General features: G+C 44.2%; 1 protein-coding gene across 1 annotated transcript in view; it reads left to right on the top strand.

Moving 5' to 3' along the window:
• Positions 1–198: 198 nt before the first annotated feature.
• The window catches only part of LOC117004752 (T-box-containing protein TBX6L), a 28,299-nt gene continuing 8,250 nt past the window's right edge, over positions 199–20,247 (top strand). Inside the window, exons 1-6 of the mRNA XM_033075823.1 lie at positions 199–912; positions 6,087–6,209; positions 6,784–6,921; positions 12,998–13,077; positions 13,494–13,626; positions 16,155–16,478. Coding sequence (XP_032931714.1) covers positions 16,463–16,478 — 16 coding nt within the window. The 5' untranslated portion in view covers positions 199–912; positions 6,087–6,209; positions 6,784–6,921; ... (1 more) ...; positions 13,494–13,626; positions 16,155–16,462. The remainder of the gene's footprint in view (positions 913–6,086; positions 6,210–6,783; positions 6,922–12,997; positions 13,078–13,493; positions 13,627–16,154; positions 16,479–20,247) is intronic.

Raw genomic sequence — 20,247 nt, 5'->3', positions numbered from 1 at the left:
CACTGCCATCAGGGTTTACTGGGTAACCATTGCTTCTGAAATCTCTTCCCAGGTGTCTTTCTGATGTGCCAAACTGAAGTATGTTGCTCTGGTATGGTTTGGGTTTTCCCTGTGAAGCCATCGGGACAGGAATGTCTGATGCCTAAAGCAAACTTAGAGGTGGGGTCTGTGACCAAGTGGAGTGAGGCTTTCTCTCTCGTTTTTTTTTTGGTTTCTTTTTTTTCCTTGACAGTAATTGATTAAAAACCAAATCCTTTCTGGCTTCTGAAAGGCCAGACTGTTAAGACTTTCAGGCGAATAGCAGAAGCATTTTTGTTCCAAAGGATATGGGAAAAGGAATTCTTTTGAGTTGGCTGTGGAGAGTTGGTATCTGTGCTGTTACTGGGCACTGGCTTTGCACGTGGGTGTCTCACTGTTAAAGTATAGTTAAGATATATAGTACTGGGGTTTGGCTGTTTGCAATTTCACTTTCTGGCACAGGGATTAGATAATCCATGTGTTGTTAAGACCATTGAGAATTTCTCAGGCAAGGACTAGTGTTTTACTAAGAATTAATTTTGTTGAGCACAGCTGTCATTAGTGGCTTCTGCCCACTGTCTGACAAATGCTGTAGCTTTTTCTTCTATAGTAATAATGTTTCCTTCCAGAACCAAAATAACAGATCAAGGAAGATACCAAGTACCTCCTTAGTTTTATTATGTGCTAGGGTTTGTCAGTTGTTGTCTCTTGGTTGTTTTTTTTTTTTCTTAATTGGAGTGAGATTTCTCATGAATAATGAAATTAATGTCTTTTGCAGCCAAAATAAACAACATATGGTCAGGGAGAAAGGGACCAGGAAAAGATGAGGAAGGCACAGCAGCAGCTGAAGCTGATAGGAGACAAAATGGACTGAAGGAAACAGAGAGGGGCCAGGTGAGACCAGACAAAATCTTACCATTGAGGGTGAGATCCCAGCACTGTTAACAGCACTGCAGAAAGCACAGTATTGGGCTGGAAATGCCACTGAGGGTGGAGCATCTGTGGTGTAACCTGTGTGTACAGTTACACACTGAGCACAGCTCGTTTCTGCTCCTGCAGGTGCTTTCATATTTTAGGGGACTGGGTGAGAAAATTGTTTGAGATCCACACACCAAAAAAAAGCACAGCAGACATAAATTTTTTGATCCATCTTAGGTGATGGAAACCTGGGGTGAGGAGGCTTTGCTGTTGGATGTGAAGATGATGGTGAGAGGTTCACTGTAGACAGAGTGCTGATTGCCATCTTTCCTTCCAGTTAATGACTAGGGATCCACTGGTGCTGATTTGTGATGTAATTTATGGTTTTTGGAGTAACCTCAGGGTGCTGTACTAGCCCAGGTCCTGCCTTGTGGGACTCAGCTGTCCTTGCAGGGCATGGTGGAACAGGTGGGGTTGCAGAGCCCATCAGAGCAGCATCTGGGTTTGTTGGCTTCTGCAGGATGAGTTACCTTCACTCTAATGCTCTTTCACAGAAACACCTACAGAATGCCAGGAAATCTCTGCAGAGATGGCAGGGTGTGTCTCCCTGCACAGATGTTTTAGTTCCTGCTGCTGTTTGTTTAATCCATCTGACTGACCATGACACCATCACCAAGTGCTTGTTTCCCCAACTGCAGAGCCTCTGGTCCAGGCCTCAGAGGTGCCTTTGAGCTGCCTGGCCTCAGCAGCAGCTGTCCAGGTGTGTGCTGGCTGTGGGTGCATCTCCAGCCCAGTGCCCAGGGCTGTCCCCTGTCACCAGGGAGCTCCAGTGCCTGCTCCAGGAGCACTAGAGGGGGCCCTAGGACAGAGGAGAAGGGAGGGGGGAAAAAAGGGGAGGGGGATCAACTCCACACTAAATGGATGTGCAAGATCTGTCTTGAAACTACTGAGACTACAGTGCATTGCTGCTTTTGACCCCTTTGAGTTCAAAGGGCTTTCTGCTACTGTACCATATGTCCTTTGCATAATGTATGGTCTGAGTGAGGGCAGAGGGAGTGAGAATCCTCACAGGCTGGGTACAGGATTTTGTCCCTGGCCATGGCAACAAAAACAAGAGCTGACTTTGTCACCATTAATAGTGACACTTGGCAGAAAAACAGATTCACTACATACTTGCTTTTCACACAAAATGTGTTTGCCCCATGATTGTTTTTCCCTTTTTTCCCCTCTCAATTCCCTCATAAGAAGCCCCCTGGGTGTGTCCATTTCCATAGTGTGCAGCAGGTTACACTGGGCTGTCATGGGTGTCTCCTGACAGTCAGTCTTCTGTAAAGGGCTCAAATAATGTGTTCAGCTTTGTCAGTGTAAATCCTGATTAATTCAGCCCTGGCAGTGGCATGGGGCTTGTGCTGCCATAACTGAGCCCAGCAGTCAGTGACAAACATGCAACTGGTGCATCTGTGAAGTGCTTTGAGTTAGTTTTGTACAATTCAAGTTCTAGTCAGGGATGAAAATGTGTTTGAGAATGATGGAAGAAAGACGTGGTGTTCAAGCTTGGATGGAATCAGCCAGTGTCTGTTCTGTGGAGCAGCCCTGAGGTGAGATCAGGTCCTGCAGCCATCTGGCAGCTCAGGAAAGGAGCAGGGATGTGGAGCTGAGGCCCTGCACTGACTGCAGAATCAGAAAAACCAAATCACTCCTACCAAGGGGAAAAGTGAAATCACACTTCTGCCGGCTTGTAAGATTTATCTGCACAATTAAATGGTTGTGTCTGTAGCTGGTAGGAAAACATTCCATTATATAACCCCAGTGGGAGGAACACTCTGCAATCTCTAAGTGCATTGTCTTACTGAAGGAAGTGCCTATCTAAGGCTAAGTCAACATATATGGTAAAAAGTAGTTTTTGCTCTCAGATTAGACATAGATATCCCCCTCTCCAGTTTTATTTCTCAGCCTATTTTTTTCTCTCCCATCTCTTTTGGAGACCTTGCAAACAACAGTGAATTCCAGTATAAATGGAATATAAACAAAGTTCATATATGGTATAAGCATATGAGAACCACATTGGAATGGTATTCATTTAATTTTAGTTGAGTGATATAATAGCTGCAAGTGAAAGGCCATGGAACAGGGCAAAGGTATTTAGAAACTGCTTCCTGTGACAATGCAATGCTGAATTATTCCATATATCCACAGTTAGCCTAAGAACCTGCCTCTATATTCACATTCCTTTCATTTTGCTTCTCTGAGGTGTCTGGCAGTTACAGAGGGCTGTTCACAAGGAATAATATGCAACTGAGTTTTATTTGCAGTATGCATTGCATGAACTATGATCTAATATAGCACTGAACACATACTGTTCAGTAATAATTAGTAAAGGATGTTGTATGAGCAGAAAAGCTTCATACTCAGAAGTGTTCTTTGATTCCTTGTTATTTAAGTCACACCAGAGATTTAATTTCCTTAAATTACACCCTAATGTGTATGAAGAGTCACATTTTCTCTGCTAAATGCATGGATATATATAAAATGCTACTCTTTCAGTAAGATTGCAGTGATAATTTTCCCCTTAAGAGAGGGCAGTAGATGCTCAAAGAATTGCTTAACTTGTTAATTGAGCCAACATACTCACCAAGCAGCTCACCATGCTGTGTGGATGTCAGAAGGCAGTTTGAGTACAGAGGTTTGTCACTCAGGAATGTCTTGGCTGTAAGTTAGATCTCCATGAGGTGAGAGTGGGTTAGGGGAAAAAATTAAACTTTAGAAATTCGTGGTGGAAGATCTGAGCTTACAACATCAATTTGCTGTGCCCTCAAGTAAGCAGCACAAGTTCAAACAAATAACTTCTGTCATGGCTTTCCCAATAGACACCCTGCTGGCAATGATTCCTACACTCAATAAGTAAATGGGCTTTCCTGGGAGCAAAACAAAGAGCCTGGAGTGTTTCCTCACAGCAAGCAGCAGTGGCACAAGGTGATTTTTCACTTTGCCTTGCCTGGAACGTAATAACAGCTTGGGACTGCACGTTGTAAAATATTCCTGCAAAGAGAAATGCAGAGGATTTGTGTTGGTAACCTGCTCTGTGATCCCCCTGCTCTGCAGGCTGAGGGTTCTGCAGTGCAGTGAAGAGCAGCTGCTGGTGCCCAGGCAGGGCTGTCAGCTCACGTTTCCCTGCTGCCAGGGCAGCCTGGGCCCTTCTGCACAAGCCAAACAAGCCCAGTGCATTTACTGGTACATGCCTGGCTGCACCAGGATGCTTTTTACTGTCTCAAAAATGGACCCTGCTACAATGGCACATTTTGCCAGGCCTGTACTTTCCCTTGAAGTTGTTAATATAGCTGTTTTCCTTGGTGTGAGGAAGATGAGAAAGCAGTGCAGGATTGCTGGAAAGCCTGGGAGTTGTTTTAATCCCTTTGCAGCCCTGCAGTGCCTCCCCCTTGCCACAGAGATGTCCCTGTGCAGCTGCCTGGCCTGGCTGAGCCCCTGGACGTGTATTGGCAGCTGCTGAGAGCCAGACACAAAGGCTTTAACAACTGTGCATAATTCAGCTGCTGCTCTGCAGGAGTCACCCTCCAAACTGGGGAGTTCACTTCAGATAATTGGGAATTCGATTAAAGTGTAAGACAGAGTAAATAGCCTGTGCTTAAATGCACTCCTGCTGCATTTTATTTTTAATAAGGTGAACTTGTTGCAATGTCAGTGAAACTCAGAAATACCCACAGTGTGGTAATATCCAGGCTGGTGTGTGGTCATGTTACAACTCAGGCACAGACACAACAGTGTCTGTTATCTGGTGCTGTCAACACACGTGGAAAAGTACCTGGAAAGAATATGAAAATATGGAAATGTTGTTTCCAAGTGCAGAGTGTCTGCTGGGGAAGAGGGAGAGAGGAGGAAGGAAGACAGTGTTTCTTCTTAAATATGTGCCTGATTCAACAAGGTACCAAGACATAAAAAGCTCCTCCTGATTTCAGTGAAGACAGCAAAGGGCAGCCTCAGGTTGTGTGTCACCCTCAGCCTATGATGTGTGCAGTTTTTCAGTGACATAAAGTGTTTCTACAACTGACATTTCCAGCTGCTTTAAAATAAACAAACTTAAATTCCTTAATATGTGCAAACTCAAAAGCTCACAGTTAACCACTGAAAAATACAAAAGGCCAAGGAAAGGTGGAAATATCTCTGCTGGTAAAAAATTCAGCCCTAATTAGTTCTCCCTGAAATTATGGTGGCTGTGGCATATGGAGGAACTCTGCAGAACAACTAGTGTGAGTTCTGTTTAGTGACACCTGTCTTCATGTGATCCCTGAGGCAATGTTTATTAGGAATATAATTTTCTTTAACAGCTTTTCTCCCCCATCTTCCCCCAGTGGCTGATACTGCTCCAGTAAGGAAATCCTGGTGGCTTTCAGAGCAGTAGCAGCAGAACTGGTGAGAGGTTTGGAATAAGATGGGTTTGAAGCTGGCTCATTCTTCCTGGGCTTTGTCAATATTCACTTTTTGCATCTATTTCATGGTAACACCATTGATTTATTGGTTAAATCATAAGTCAAAAGAACTGTTTTGCCTCAGAGCTTTCCCACTGGCTGGTGAGATTTTCAGTTTATCTTCCATTTTGTGTCTCTATCAAATAGAAACTGCTTGTCCAAAACTGTCCCCCCTCCCCTAAATGGCCACTGAATTTGCAGCTAGGATATTTTTATATGTCATAAGTGGTTTATAATTTTATATTCTAGCCAATATAGGGTAGAACTGTGGAGCTTTTCATCTTAAGTGATTGAATATAAGTATCCACTAGCAAGCACTCCCATAATTAAGTTAAATGAGAGCAACACAAAAAGTTACCTGTTTGTTTTTGTGATGGTGAATAACTCCAAATAACTCAGAGCTTCCCATGAGCAGAGTTCTGGAGAGGACTAAAAGGTGGCTGTTCATGTAAGAGTAGAACATGCTCAGTTTTTTTGGAGAATCCTTAGTTCTGAATGCTGAGAAATTGGCATAGTGCAGTCTGGGAAAACCAAATCTCTGTTCTAATTAAGGCTTACTTGAATTTTTCAGTTTTTCCCATTCCCTGGCTGAAATTTCCTGTGTCTTGTAACCATTTAACAATATGTTACTAACCATCCATTATGTGCTGCTTTATTCTCTTTTAGATGAAAGAGGCATGTATAAAAAGAGGATTCACCAGCCCCTGTGACTGAATTTGAGCGATAATGTCAATGGAATTAACACATTGCCATTGTTGAATGGTCTCCTGTGGCTATATAAACATCAAGGTAACACATTTCCAAAGCAGAAGACCTTACTGCTGTGATACTGTTGTTTTGAGAATATTTCCTCACTGCCAAAACACTGATGTAGATTTAGCCTGCTGGAGAATGATTTTGGAGTGGGGAGGGTTGATTCTGCTGCTTTTATTTTTGCTGAATTCTGGTTTATATCTCTTACATTGTTTAGCTAGACATGGAATGAGAGCATAAGTACACTGAGGTTTTTTTAAGATGACCTCTGATTGGTAAATGCATTTAAATGACAGCTCTCTTAAGGGCCTAATTCCATTTCTGAAGGCAACATTCTGGAAAAGCTGGGGCAGAACTGCTGTCAGGAGAGCCAGGATCCTTGGGCTTGGGCAGAGTTTGTTCAATAATAACTTGAGCAAAGTTATTCTTCACACACTATCTTCATCCATTAACATAATTTTTATCTCTGCAAACAGGAACAGACTGAGGCTTGAATGTTTTGGTGTGTTGCTGAATAAGATGCAGGCTTCAGTTTTAACTTTGGGGCTGGCAAAAAGGTGTAAGGCCAGGCTCATCAGAAAACCTTTTAATGGGGATAATCCCATTGCAGATTTGTTGGCACTGTCTCACCTAATGCAAGGCAGAAGTTACTAATGAGGATGTGGCACAGAAGCAGTTTGGAACTCCTTGGGTCACAAAATCAGTGAAGATGGCTGCACTGCAGAGGCAAAGCTGGTCAGGGGGACAGGTAAGAGTGATTATTTCCTTTATTCTGACTGTCCTGATCCTGATGCAAATTCAACAAGATCTGTGTTTCTGCAGGAATATTTTCATTTGTCTTCAGGCTAGAAAAAATTCAGGCAGTGAGTGCTAAACCACAACCTGACAATAAACAGTTCCTAAATAACTGTTATGTCAGTTTTACTTCTCTGCAAGGTTAAAGCCATCTTTAAACAAGGAGTTGATGGGTTTGCTGCATTTCTACTCATCAGAGACCATAACTAGGTATTGAAGGGTAGGAAGTCAGTCTCTAGGTTGACCTTACTGGACAAAGATGGATATATTCCTCTCCAGAATCCATGAGAAATGCCCACTGCCTCAACCAGAGCTGGATCAGCTCTGCTTAAAAGGACTCCAGTTTGCAGAGCTGAACCTGGCACTTCTGTGAGCATTAGGGCTGAGACAGAGAAAGAGGGAGGTGTTGTCCATCCCATGTTGTTGCAAGAACAGCCCTAGGTTGGATTCCTCAAAGGAAAGGACTTCTCAGCACAGGGAATGTTCTGTTTCTGACCTGCTCTTGGTTATCAAGGGATAGAAAAGAAAACTGTGGTGGAAAAAGGCAGGAGCTGCCTGTGGCAGGAGTTTGTTAGAACACAGAAAATGACTTGGTGAACCATGAACACTGTGCAGGAGTTAAATGAACAGAGTGGGCATGGTTGTGTAACCTGAAGTTCTTTTTTCTCCCCTGAGGGCTGTTTGAAGCCCTCTGAAAGCCCAGAGAACAGCTCATAAACTTTGTGCTTCAGAACTGCAGAGAAAATGCTTCTCTCATCCCTGGATCAGTCTTTTGCCAGCTCTAACACAATGGCTGTGGCTTTAGTGTATCTCCACTGTCACCCAAAGGCACTTTGTGAGAAATGTAACCCAGTGGCTCAGTGACTTGTCACCTGTCCCCTCATGCTGACCTAAGCCCTGGAGTGCAGGAGGGGAGTGCTCTCCCAAGGTCGGTGGTGTTTCTGCTGCAGCCACACCTCCCTTGGGAGTCCATAGCTGGTCTTTTGTGAATTGTGATGTGTAGAAATCCAGGATATGTGCAGTGCTGTGACCTACAGTGTGTCAGTGAGCCTGGGCTCCATCCCTCTGGGCAGCAGCCTGTTCATGTGCCAGCACAACATCCGTGTGGCCCTGAAGTCATTTCGTGCTCGTTTGAGGAATCACAGGAATAGGAGAGGAGCAGATCCATCAGGGCCTGCTTTACTGCTCACATGAAGGCAGGATTGTTCTCTGCAATGCCACTGATGTGTGCAAAAGCCATTAAAAGCCTCATACAGGAAGGAGTTTGTTCCTCTGAGAACAGGCTGCCCTTGCACAGCCACAGTGTTTTTTCCTGGATAGTCAAATTGCTTCTCTCTCATTTTCATCCTAGCTAATGAAGATAATTATATCCCTTTGTAGAATATTAATCCCTCTGTCATCTGAATGTTTACACCCTGCAGACAGGTTCATTTCTTCTTTGTGAATAGGGCCATCCATCATGGAAGCTTTCCTTAACCAACTCTTCTAATCTTGTGTTCACCTCATCCAGTCTCTCTCCAGTTCTCCAGTAGCTTTGATAATGAGGTGATAAGAATTACATGTGGTTTTATCAGTTTGTTTTACAGCACACTCACAGAAAGAGACCCTGCCACTTTCCTGCTCAACTACATGCTATTTTCACATATGTATCCTCTGGTTATATTTGTGGTTATATTTTCAACAAGGAAATGAAATCACACCTAGTGCAGAAAACCCTAGAAATTACCTCTGTAATGGAACCTCCTTAATATTACCATATTTTTATTGGTAGATATGGCTGAACATCACTATTTTAAACAAAAGTTTAAGTGATCTTCTCTTAAGAGAAAATCTGGAATTGGGGTGAAGAATTCCAGATTCAGCAATTCCTCCTTTGGACAGCTTTTTGAAGTTTGGTGCAAAAGGAAGAGAAGGAGTAGTTCCATCATGGAGAGGAAATACAGGACAAAAAAGTCAGAAAGACATAGTGGGAACCATGTATGGACTTAGATTTCAAATGTTTGCTCCAGGTTTCTGATAATCTAAGCCAGCCCTCCCTGGCTGCTGTTGTAACTTGTCCACTCCTGCCCTGTAGAGCACAAGCCCCCCAGGTCTGGTAGGTTCTCTCTGCCCTGTCAGCAGCTATTGGGAAATGAAGGCCCTTGGTGGTGAGTCCAAACCTCCATCTCAGGCAGGCTCAGCTCACCAAAGCTGAGCCCAGCAGTAGCTCCCTGCAGAGACTTAAACCAGAAACTGCAGCATTGGAGGGTGGCAAAAGCAGTGACCTCATTATTGATAACATCTGATCTGTGCTCACAGCAATGCTTGCTGCAAATGTGACTTTGATTCCCTCCTGCACCCTCCCCAGCACTTTTCTGAGCAGAATTGATAAATATTTCTGTTGAATTTACCTTGCATTGTTTGTATCTGTTTGCTTGGCAGGCACAGGTCAGGCTGTGACGTGGCAGTCACTTAAAAAGAGTTTTGCCTCACAAATGCAAAGTTTGTGTTTTTAAGAGTGGCATCTATAAAGTGTATTGATGTCTGCAGGGTTATAGAGGAGAAGAAATCTAAGTCATTTATGCCTAAGTAGATAAAATCCAGTATTTTCAGTATAATGCACTCATTGCACACCTCTGTCCTCCTTCCAAGGGAAGCTTGTCTGTAAAACTGTTCTGGCAGGAAAAAGCCATGTGTCACCCTTGCTTTCTCAAGGAATTGCATCCCATCTATTTAAATCATTCAGGTGTCTGATGTTGTTAACCACTTAGAAGCATTTGTTCGATATAGTAGGGCTAATTTTTAATTTATTTTTCTAAGCACATCTATCCGAAATGATGCTAGGCTTTTATATTCACAGCAGGGAGCATTGTGAGGTTTAAATATCCCTTTAATCACTAAGGATGTAATAAAAACAAGAGGAGTTCTTTGAGCTGCAGAGTGTTACCCAGGGAAAAATCTACTCTGGAGCTTACAAATGTGAGCTGAAGAGACAAACTGGGCAATAAAATCCACAACGAGGGAGCAAACCCGCTAAAAGTTGGTCTGTAGCTGCCCATCAGGAGCTGAGACTCGGGGGGGAAAAGGCCATTCAGCACCTCTAGAGCCATAAGAGGCAGGTCATAAACACTTCACAATCTGCTGGGGAGGGGGAGGGAGCCCTGGGCTGTGATCTGCCTGCAACAAAGACTGAGGATGAGAGATTTCACTATGGGGAATGAAGGGAAAAAATCTGGAGAGATGAGGGAGTGCAAGGAGAAGTGGCAGCTGTGTTTGATTGTGTCAGTTCATGTACACTTATGGCAGCCTCCTCCCAGTGCTGATTTGAGGAATCCATGAAATCTGACAGGTGCTTTTTTCTAGTATCAGTGGTTTGAAGGATTCTTACCTGAGTATTGTCATTATGGCCCCAAATGTCATTTTTCTGTGAGGTGATGAACAAGCTGGGTGAGAAAAATGCAGCTCAGAGTTTGTCCAAGGGCTTTCTGCTTTAAGTTCATATATATTTTCAACTCTTTGTTACTGACTTCAGGCTTTGCTGCAGATGATGTATGTCCCATCATAATGTTCTGCATCAGTTTTCAAAAAGCATCTTGCAGGATGTGCTGCATGAATCTGTCTTGGTGTTCATTTTCTTTTTGGGAGATCCTGTAAAGCTCAGCTCAGACTCTGCAGGTCAGACATCCTGTGTGTTCAGTTCATCAGGAGATGCCTGTGCAGTTGTATGTCTCCTATGGCTATATAATTTTTATAGTTCTTTTTCAAAGAAATTATAAATAATACTATAAAAGGAAAACAAATGCACAGTAATAAAATCTTATTAAAATGAAACGTGATTTATTGTAAGTGCTCTGAATCAAAATCTGCTGTGTATGGTTTAATTGTTCTCTTGTCATGATTTCTGGTAATGATAATTAACTTCACTATTGACTCTAAAGAACTTTCTGAGGATGTTGGAGGAACTGAGCTCTACACAGCTCTGTACAGCTCACAGCAGTTTTGATTTTTAAATTCCAAACACTTTAAATCTTAATTTTAATTTGCTCTTTGAAGGTCGTTCCTCTGATATGGAATTATACATGTTTATTGGTTTCCTGGTTTGATTACAACCTTACTGTGATGAACAGTTTATGGAAACTTCCTTATGACAGAAGAGATCTGTCTTTGCCAAACACAGTAACTTGCATGATCGAAGTCTGGCTTTTTACCTGTTGGTTTCAAGACTTTTAAAGTGCCTGATCACCAACAAAAGTAATGATCACTGATCACCAACAAAAGTAATCTTTTGTGGAAACCAAAGTACCATGACAGTGTATCAGCAATCTGGAAAGTCCATGAAGTTTAGATAAAATCTTCTGGGTGTGAGCTGCTGCCTTTTTTTCTGGAAACATCAGAGATTGCTGCAATATTGCCTGCTGGGCTTCTGCTCAGCAGAATCCATTCTGCCCGGGGCTTTTGTCTGGTCTCAATTCATGGTTAAGTGAACTGCCAGCGGATTTGAAGATCTGCATGATGCTTCTCTTTGCATATGAGTGTGTGCACATGTGTACAAATATAGAAGTATTTCTGGATGGCTGTTAAGCCAGGCTTATTTGCCCCGTGTTTTCTCAGGCTGAGCAGTGAGCTCAGGCAGGGCTGCTGAGTGCCAGGAGTGGGAGGAAGGATGCAGGGTGCACAAGGCACTGCTGGCACCCAGCTGCCTGCAGAGCTCTCCTTGTGCTGCAGCTCCTTTCAGCAGCTCCTTTTTGTGGATTGGAGCAGGACAGAGCGCTGAGCTCTGTCTGGGAAACACAATGGGCTCACAGGAAAACAGTGCACCCAACATCAGCAGTCTGGGAGAACTTGAAAGGGCTCTAGACAGGCATATTTTGCATTTGACTCTGGACTGCAGCCTTTGAGGCCAGACCCAGCCTGCAGTGCTAAGTGGCCGCTAAGTATTTCCCTCCTTTGCCCCTGCCGAGGCAGCACTGGGGCCATTGCACAGGGGGACAGGGCAGTGTCCTCCTCAGCTGTGCAGCCACATTCCTCAATCCACAAACCTGCAAAAGGAAAAATCGTGTGTTAAGCTTGTAATGTACAACTTTTTGTCTACCTGAGCTGCTTTCCCACGTTCCCTTCCAGAGCAGATCCTGTCCCAGCTGCCCTGTGACCCATCCCCACAGCTCTCAGAGCCTCTGGCCTGGGACCCTGTGGTGAATTAGCGTGGGGATGTTACCAACAGGCCTCTCCAAACAGCTGCTTGGCTTTGCCAAATGTCATTTTTGCACTCTTGACAGCACGGGGGAAATCTGGGGGTGATGCAGTAGGGGGCTCAGTATGGGGTTTTCAGTCCCACAGAGATCTGTAGGGGTTTTCTGTAGGGTCCCTTGCGCTGGTCCCAGGGTAGGAAGGTCTGGATGATGCTTGTTATATACCTGAAGATACCAGACAGCTTTTCTCAGGAAAAAATCAAATCAAAACCATAAAAAGGAGGGGGAAAGGTGCCATTTCCCTCCATCAGAAGAAAATGCTGTGTTGTGTGAGCTGCTGTAAGAGCTGGGTAGGAGCTGTTTCTTGTGCTGCAGCATGGTAGGAGATATGTACCACTTCTTCAGAGGCTCTCAAAACACTCTGCAGGCTTTTACCATTCCTGTAGCCACCCACAGAGACTTGCTCAGAAAGCTGCCCAAGTTCAGGCTGTGCCTGTGCTGCCAGAGCTCAGCAGTTCTGTCCTGGCCAACCCTGCACTTGTATTTCCTATTTTCTGGGTGAGGTGTCAGGCACTAACAAGGACAAGGAGTCAGATGCTGGCACAGCTATAGGAGCAAGAGTTTCATCAGGCTTTTTCTCTGGAAAAACTCTGCTTTTCCCCATGGCCCTGTGTGCATAAATCAGGCTGCCATTACTTCACAGGGAGCTGAGCCTGCATTTAAGGAGCTAGTTTGTGGATTCTGGAGAATCTGAGGCCACTTCATGTTTTTAATGAAGTATGAAAACAAGTAGGTATCAGTGTAGAGCTATCTGTTTTATTTTGGGCCCTGTTGATGACATGCTGTCTTTTTACTTTCCAGTACTCATTCTGTGCAGATGGCAGAGGATCCTTCTCAAAGAGTTGCCAAGATGCTCTGGAACTGTGGCCTCTGAGTGCCAGGTGGGAATCTAGTGAGTCCCATTTAAATGGCAGGAAGGCTTTCCTCATGTTCCACGGGGGAGGATCTCTTAGATGCAGTTTGTACTGCTCCATGCTCTCCCTTCCTGCTTGTGCAGATCCAGGCAGACAAGGCAGCCTTGCTTTAGCCCAGTTTGTTAAAGCTGATAAGGCAGCACTTTCTCACAGAGGGAAGCCTGAGGGTTGGATACTGGCTACTGCCCCCCGAGCAGTAATCCTTGGCTGGCTCTTTTAAAAGATCACTTTTATAATTCAGCTGTCTCCCAGGCAGTAATTTTGTGCCCCACACTGGGGCTTGCTCTCTGGGCAGAGTGCTTGCCTTGGAATGCTGCCTGGGCAGAGGTGGCAGTGCCATTCCAACCCCATTAGCCAAAGCCTGACACTTTATCTTTCTCCAGCAGTCTGGGAGCCCCAGGCAGCAGCCAGTGATGGGGAGATATCACTGTGCTGGAGAGCTGGGATGCTTGTGTACAAACCTGCTCCCTACAGGGTGCTGCTGAGCAGTAAGGACCCTGCTTCAGGTCATTTCAGGTGAGTGAAATTTAAGGTGGGAGAAATGCCAGAAACCATTTGCCTTCCTACAAAACCCAGAGGGGAATGTTTCTTTCTAATCAGCTTCTCAAAGAGATGCAAAGCAAAAGCTCTTGGCCTCTGCTTTTGTCATCACACATCCCCTCCCTCCTGCCCTACCCCATCCCTTCAGCACACGGCAGAACCTGCTGTTAGAGCTGGGCTCAGCAGGATTTATCCGTGCTGCAGTAAATGTGCTCAGAGCAGAGCCGTGTATGTCACTGACCTGCACATGTCAGATCCACTCTCTCTCCCATCCCTTTCCACACCCTCAGCCTCCAATTTGCCAGTGAATTGTTAGACACCAGCACATTCACCTCTGACTTCCCATCAGAATGCCTGAGGGCTCTCCATGGATGGACAGATGAGGGGAATGTGCTAAATTCCCCCTTTGCTAGGGATGAATTTCCTGGGGATTGCTCCCATTAGCCACGCTTTCCAGCAATAGTAACAAATTCACGGTTTTTTTTCACTTTTAAACCATTTCCAGTGCGACTAGAATGGCTGGGAGAAAGCTGGTTGTTAACCAGTCATGGGTAATTAATGGCTCCACCTTCCCCATCAATCAGCTGGGAGAAGCCAAAAGGATTTGAGTACTTGTAGCAAATGTGCGTTCCCCAGACAGGCTGATACACGGTGTGCAAATGAAGTGGCAGCAGGAGACCATCTCATAGCCTTTGTGGAAGCAGCAGCAAGTCATGATACACATCCCACGCTCCTGTCAGGTGAAGTCTGAAATTCCCAGAGCTGCTGCTGCTGTTGTGCAGTTCCTGACTGTGTGGGATGTTGATTCATCTTGCTGCTAGCTTGAATCTGACCCAATTTTTGTTCTATTTTTCCTTTTCAGATTCTGATTGTGGTTGTCTTTTTCCGCTTTCCACAATTAAAATACTAGCATTAGAAAAGCAGGACATGGAGTGGGGAGCAGATGCAATGCTGGCTTTCCTTCTGTAGCAGGGCAAAAAAGCATTTTTGCATCCTGTTTGGTGTCTGGTAGTGGCTGTACCAGCACAAGCAGAGATCTGACCTTGATACCATTTCAGCTGACCTTTTCCCTTCTGATTTATTTCTCCACATATTTAATAAATAATTTCCATTTGAGCTGCAAGTTGACTTTTTTCACCACATGATTTTCGTCTCCTCAGTGGTGCTCTGGATGTCTCCAAGTTACCTGAGGGAGAAAAGCTTGGAGTCCTCTGTGTTACCCAGTGGCTAAAAGGGATGCCAGCAAGGCTGGATGTGGTTCTTCAGAGGTGCCAGGAGCCAGTGGCCCATCTCCTGCTATAAAATCCTCTTCAAGAGTTCCCAAATTCTCCAATCTTTCTATTTAAAACATTCTTCCTTGCCACACTAAGAATTGGCTTTTCTCCCCCTGGCTAGCACTGGAATGCCTAAAATTCAACATACCACTGGAAGAGGGTCAGTCCCTGCTCTGATTAAGCTCCTTTGTCCTCTCTGCATGTCTTTGCATTGCCTGCTCCAAAAGGAAGTAAAAACAGAACTGAAGGAATGTTGTTTGGGCGTAGAAACTCACTAAAAAAACTCAAAATTTGTTTTGTAGATCAGATGTCCCAGTAACATCACTGATAAAATAGAAAAAAACGTTTATTTTATTTGGAATAAATCTAGACAGTGAAAGAGATGCAGCCTTATAGCAAGTTTTGTAACGAACAGAGCTCCTAAATCTGCTGTGCAGAACCCAGCACTGGCCCATTCAGAATGATATCCTGCTTTTGACCTCCACTTTTTGACTTTTTGGTCCTGTAAATGTTAGTCCAGCCATTTCTCTGTGTGAATGCACAGAATCCCTTCCTCAGGAGGTGCAATGGCTGTGTCGTGCCCTGGAGCTTGAGCCTTGATTGCTGTCTCTTAGCACTTGTAAGCACTTACAAGCACAAAAGCTAATGGTCACACTTGCAGAATAAACTAATTAAGGGAAAATGCTCAAGCCCTTCGATTTCTGCTCAGCCTTCCCTGGATAAGAGCAGTGCCTTGAGCAAGGCAAAACCTCAGTGCCTGATCCTCCTGGAAAAGAAGTGCAGTTAAAGGCTGGGAATGCAGAAATTGGGCAGATGAGTGATGTTACACCATCAAATGTGTTCATGTTGTTGGAGAAGGCACCAGTGGGTGAAGAGATGTGCTGCTGCAGCATTCCAGTTGTGAGAACAAACTTTACACAGATTGTTAATCACCCACTTGGGAAGGAAGGAGCTCGATGCCATCCTGATTCTGACACCAGAAATCAAGAGTAGAATGAGTCTGTGCTGAAGATGAAATGATCACAAACCCATCGAACAGCCAAAGAGAAATTATCCCTGCTTGCTGTTTAAGGGATTTGTTTTTATTTTGTAGCCAAGTCCTCAGCTGATGTTTTCAGTCTTGTCTCTATTTGTTTAAAAGTGCGTTAGCAGTAAATCAAGGTGCATTTCCCCTGTAGGGTTTCCTGTATGTCAAAGCCATGTTAATTCTCTTTGATTTTCTTCCCCTAGCCCCAGCCATTGCTGCAGATCCTTCCTCTCTTTGTCCCTTTGGACATCAAAGGCTCGCAAGGGGACAGCCCTGGCGGGAAGCTCCTCCCTGCTCATTAGCCTCCATAAAACAGGAACTCACCTTGGCTAGCTGTGCTTGTCCCATCCTCATCCCGCTCACTCTTGACACTGGATCTCGGAAGGAAGGGCTTGTGCTTGCTTCAGGAAATCAGACCTGCTTTGGAACTGGACTATTTTGGCTCCTCTTGTGAGAACTCTGGTGGCTCTCTTGGCCCTGCAAGCTCCTCAACGTCACAGTACATGGAAAAATGCAAGCTTTACCAGGTAAGTGAAGGACTCCTTCCCTTTTCTCATGCATGGAAAGATCCCAGACTCACACCAGAAAGGGAACAAGGGCTCCTGAAGGGTTTACCAGCATTTATAGAAGAGTGTGTGGGGCTGGAGAGGATTTTAAAACCACGTTTTTTCATGGGAGTAGATGAAAAATGGTGAATTTGAGTGTTTTGGAGAGCCTTAGAAGATCTTTTGTAAGGTAGCAAAGAGGTTTGCTCACAGTTGTGCCCAAACTCCCTTACCCACATCACCTTGTGCAGTGTGACCCTTCAGCTGAAGGCTGGAGGTGTTGTTTGGGTGTTGTGTGCAAAGCACTGAGTTCTTCAGGTTGAAGGCCACAGAAAATTTGGGAATACTTCTCATATCTTTAATAACATTTCTGATACAAACTCTCTGGTTTTGGGTTTTTTTTCCTATTTCCTATGCCTTTCAAAAGTGTGAGCCCCAGTCAGGCATAGCTAACTCCTTCCAGGTTCACCCCCAGCACAAGAATTTTGGGATTTCCTTAGGATTCATTATGTTTTCCTTCAATCCATCTCAGAGCATGCTGTTAATCTCTCCTGTGTGGAGCAGGGTTGGATTGGGCACAATGAAGAGATGCCTTGGGACAGCCCAGAGGTGCTGTATTTGTCAGTGCAACCGAACCCTAAATTTACTCTGGGGTTTTACTCTACATCAGAAAAAAACTTGGCCCAGTTTATAGGCACATCAGATGTGGCTGGGCAGCCTCAACTTCCTTTCTCTTCCTCTGCAAGATGTCCCATTCATGAACAAAATACTTGAGCAGTGATTTAGATTATTTCCACCTTTGCTGCTGTTTTGGGTTTTTTCAGTCCCTGCTGCGTTGATCTGATTCACACTGATTTCTGCCACTTGAATTTTAAGTTGAGAAACAAAAGAGCAGCAATGAAAAAACTGTATTATGGTATTTTCGTGTTAAAGATTCCAAATATTGCAGAATTCACCTCATTTTCTTACTGGGCTGCTTCTGGTGTTTGATGACCCCCTACAGCAGAAATGTTCCAGGTGATGTCTGGATGCATCTGAGATGAAGGTGTTGCATTTATAGAAACATCATACATTTGTTATTGCCACAAAACTCTCTGGTTCTGAGAAATGAGGCTCCCTCCAGAGGGTCAGGGTGTTCCTGCTGACATGGAGAAGATCAGAAAACATGGGAGGGTGGTTTGTTTTTGTTTTTTTTTTTCTTGTTTGCAATATGAATTTATTAGAAAGCTTTGCATATTGATGTGCATTCCTCCCTGGTGGACACTGGATAGCTGTAAGTGTTGGGCTTCACTTGGAAGATAACAGCAACAAATGTAACAATAACTGATTTTAGTCAAGGTAAGCACAGCTTGTTCCCTTATTGGAGTTCTCCCAGTATTGCAGATCCTATCCTACACATTTTGGGAAGGCTGCATCAAATTTTCTGACATTTTAACGTTGTCTCAGTAATGGAAAATTAATTGAGGAACTGCTTTAGGTGAGGCAATTGTACTCCAGCATCTTCTATCCAGAGATCTTCCTCCTAAAACTACTAAATTGTCTCTCATTTCTCTTTTCCTTTCTGTCCCCAAGATGACAAAAAGATATGTACAGCTCATTCTAGACACAGAAGCTGTAGCACAAGCTGCCCCTATTGGTAAAAGGACCTTCAAATCAAGCACAGAATAGATTGAAGATCTCTTAATTTTCAGTGTCTTTACCATAGCAGCTTCCTACCTTTCAACCTCATCTGGACATAAAGAACATGTTTTTGAATGGGCCATGTATAGTGTTACCAACACAATGATAATAGGAATATTTCTTAAAAAGTAAAACTAGAACTGCTGGAAAAGGTTTAAATCTCTTTTGGATAATAAGAGTTTTAAAACCAAGTTGCACAAAAGAGGAAACCATAGAGCAGTAGAGCTCACACAAGTTCCATTCAGTGCTTGGACACTCTGCCCAAATCTCTCCGTGCCGTAATTCCAACACTCAGGCATCTTTGTGGGAGAGTGAGTGCATGAGCCATCAGTTACACAGGCACAAAAAATCCAAACAAAATTTGCAAACAAAATCCAAAGTGGATCCTAGAAATAATGTCCATCACTGCAGGGTCCCACTGCAGCTGAGGGATCCATGCACCAGCTCACAGCACTGCTGGCTCCAGCTCCTCATGCAGACTGCTCATGTCCTGCTTTTCAGCCTCAGCCTGTGCACACAAAACCTGCGCAGTCAAAGGCATTAACTACATTTTAAAACCTTAGCTGCAGCATTTATTGTCCCTGCCTCCTGCAGGACTGTGCTCCTACAGGTGCGTTGTGGACTCATTTTGGTAAAAAACCAGATTATAACATCTGCCTTTGATTTTTAATTCAGTGTTGAACTCCTTTCACTTCAATTCCTCTCGACTTTATTGGAAATCTCCCCTCACTAAAGACTCCTGAGATCTGCCTTGCTGTAGTCTCTTTTAATGGCATTGGAATTTGCTTAAAGAAATGTTAATTCGAAAATTCATTTGGGGAAGGAGTGAGCATCTGTCTAGCTAATCAAAACCTGTTTGCATTTATTTGTGACTGGATGGCTCCTGTGGGAAATCAGCCCAATTTTATTGTAACTCCTTTTGATACATGTGCTGCACTGAGCTACCAAATGCATGGTCTCATGGCAGCTTTCATGTCTTTGCAAGAGGATATGGGGGAAGCTTTAGTAAGAAGATGTTAACAGGCTAATCTTGGTGAGCAAACTAGGTGTCACTTCTTGGCCAGTTCATTAATGTTGGATCAAAGCAGAAAAAAGGGTGGAGAATTTTTTTTAAATGCCTAAAGACCTCTACAAACAGACCAAATTACATTTTAATGTTTCCTACTTCTTAATCCTGAGGGAAGAACCACTTAGACTTGTATTGGGTTGTTTTGTGGAAAGACATTCCTTTGTGAACAAAGCTAATTTCTCTGAAAATACTTATCTACTTTTTGTGAATACTCTTTTCAAGGCATTACTCAGGAAAGCTGTAATAAGGTGAAAATTCCCCTTTTTTTCCTGTCCTCTGAATAAGATCTAATCAGGCTGAGAGGCAGAGAAATCTAACTTTTAAGCAAATAGCTGTGCCTGGCTGCTAATTCACCACCCAGAGGGGTCCTGCTGGCCCTGCTGCTGGGGGTGCCCTGCTCCTCATCCCTCAGGGCAGCTTCCTAAACCCTGCTGGTCTGAACTGAGCCCACCAGAACTGTACTGGGTCACATCCTGACCTAAAATGGAACTGGGCTTTTCAGTACAGCTACAGCAATCTTACCTGCCTTCCAATACTGCTGAGAGCACCCACTGGAGGTTTTAAGGCGTTTTTAATCCAAAGAGCTGTACAGAGGTGATTGGTGCCATCAACACCAAAGGCAGTTCCTCCAGAATGCTTTCCCTTCCCTCTTCCCCAGGCCCTGGGCTGGTCCTGTGGCTCCAGGAGGAAGAGCAGGCAGATTGCAGCACTGCCATGGTGTGCTGCTGAAGAGACACCTTCCACCCCTCTCACAGGTTCCTCAGTGCTCCCCATCTCCACTTCCAGCTCAGACCAGCCATTCTCTTTTCACAATATGGTCTATCCATAGTCTATCTCTGTCACCTCCTTTTCTTGCCTTCACTTACATTTAGACTCCTGTCTGTCTCATCCTTGTCTTCTGGGGGGATTTTTCACCTCTGCTACCATCTATTTGGCATTTTCCTGTTACCCACTGGTGCACTTAAAATCCTTCCAGTCCTTTCAGCTTTCATTGCACTCTCT

Source organism: Catharus ustulatus, chromosome 18 (genome assembly GCF_009819885.2).
Source record: "Catharus ustulatus isolate bCatUst1 chromosome 18, bCatUst1.pri.v2, whole genome shotgun sequence".
In the NCBI taxonomy this organism is placed as follows: Eukaryota; Metazoa; Chordata; class Aves; order Passeriformes; family Turdidae; genus Catharus; species Catharus ustulatus.
This window is presented reverse-complemented; position numbering and strand designations above follow the sequence as displayed.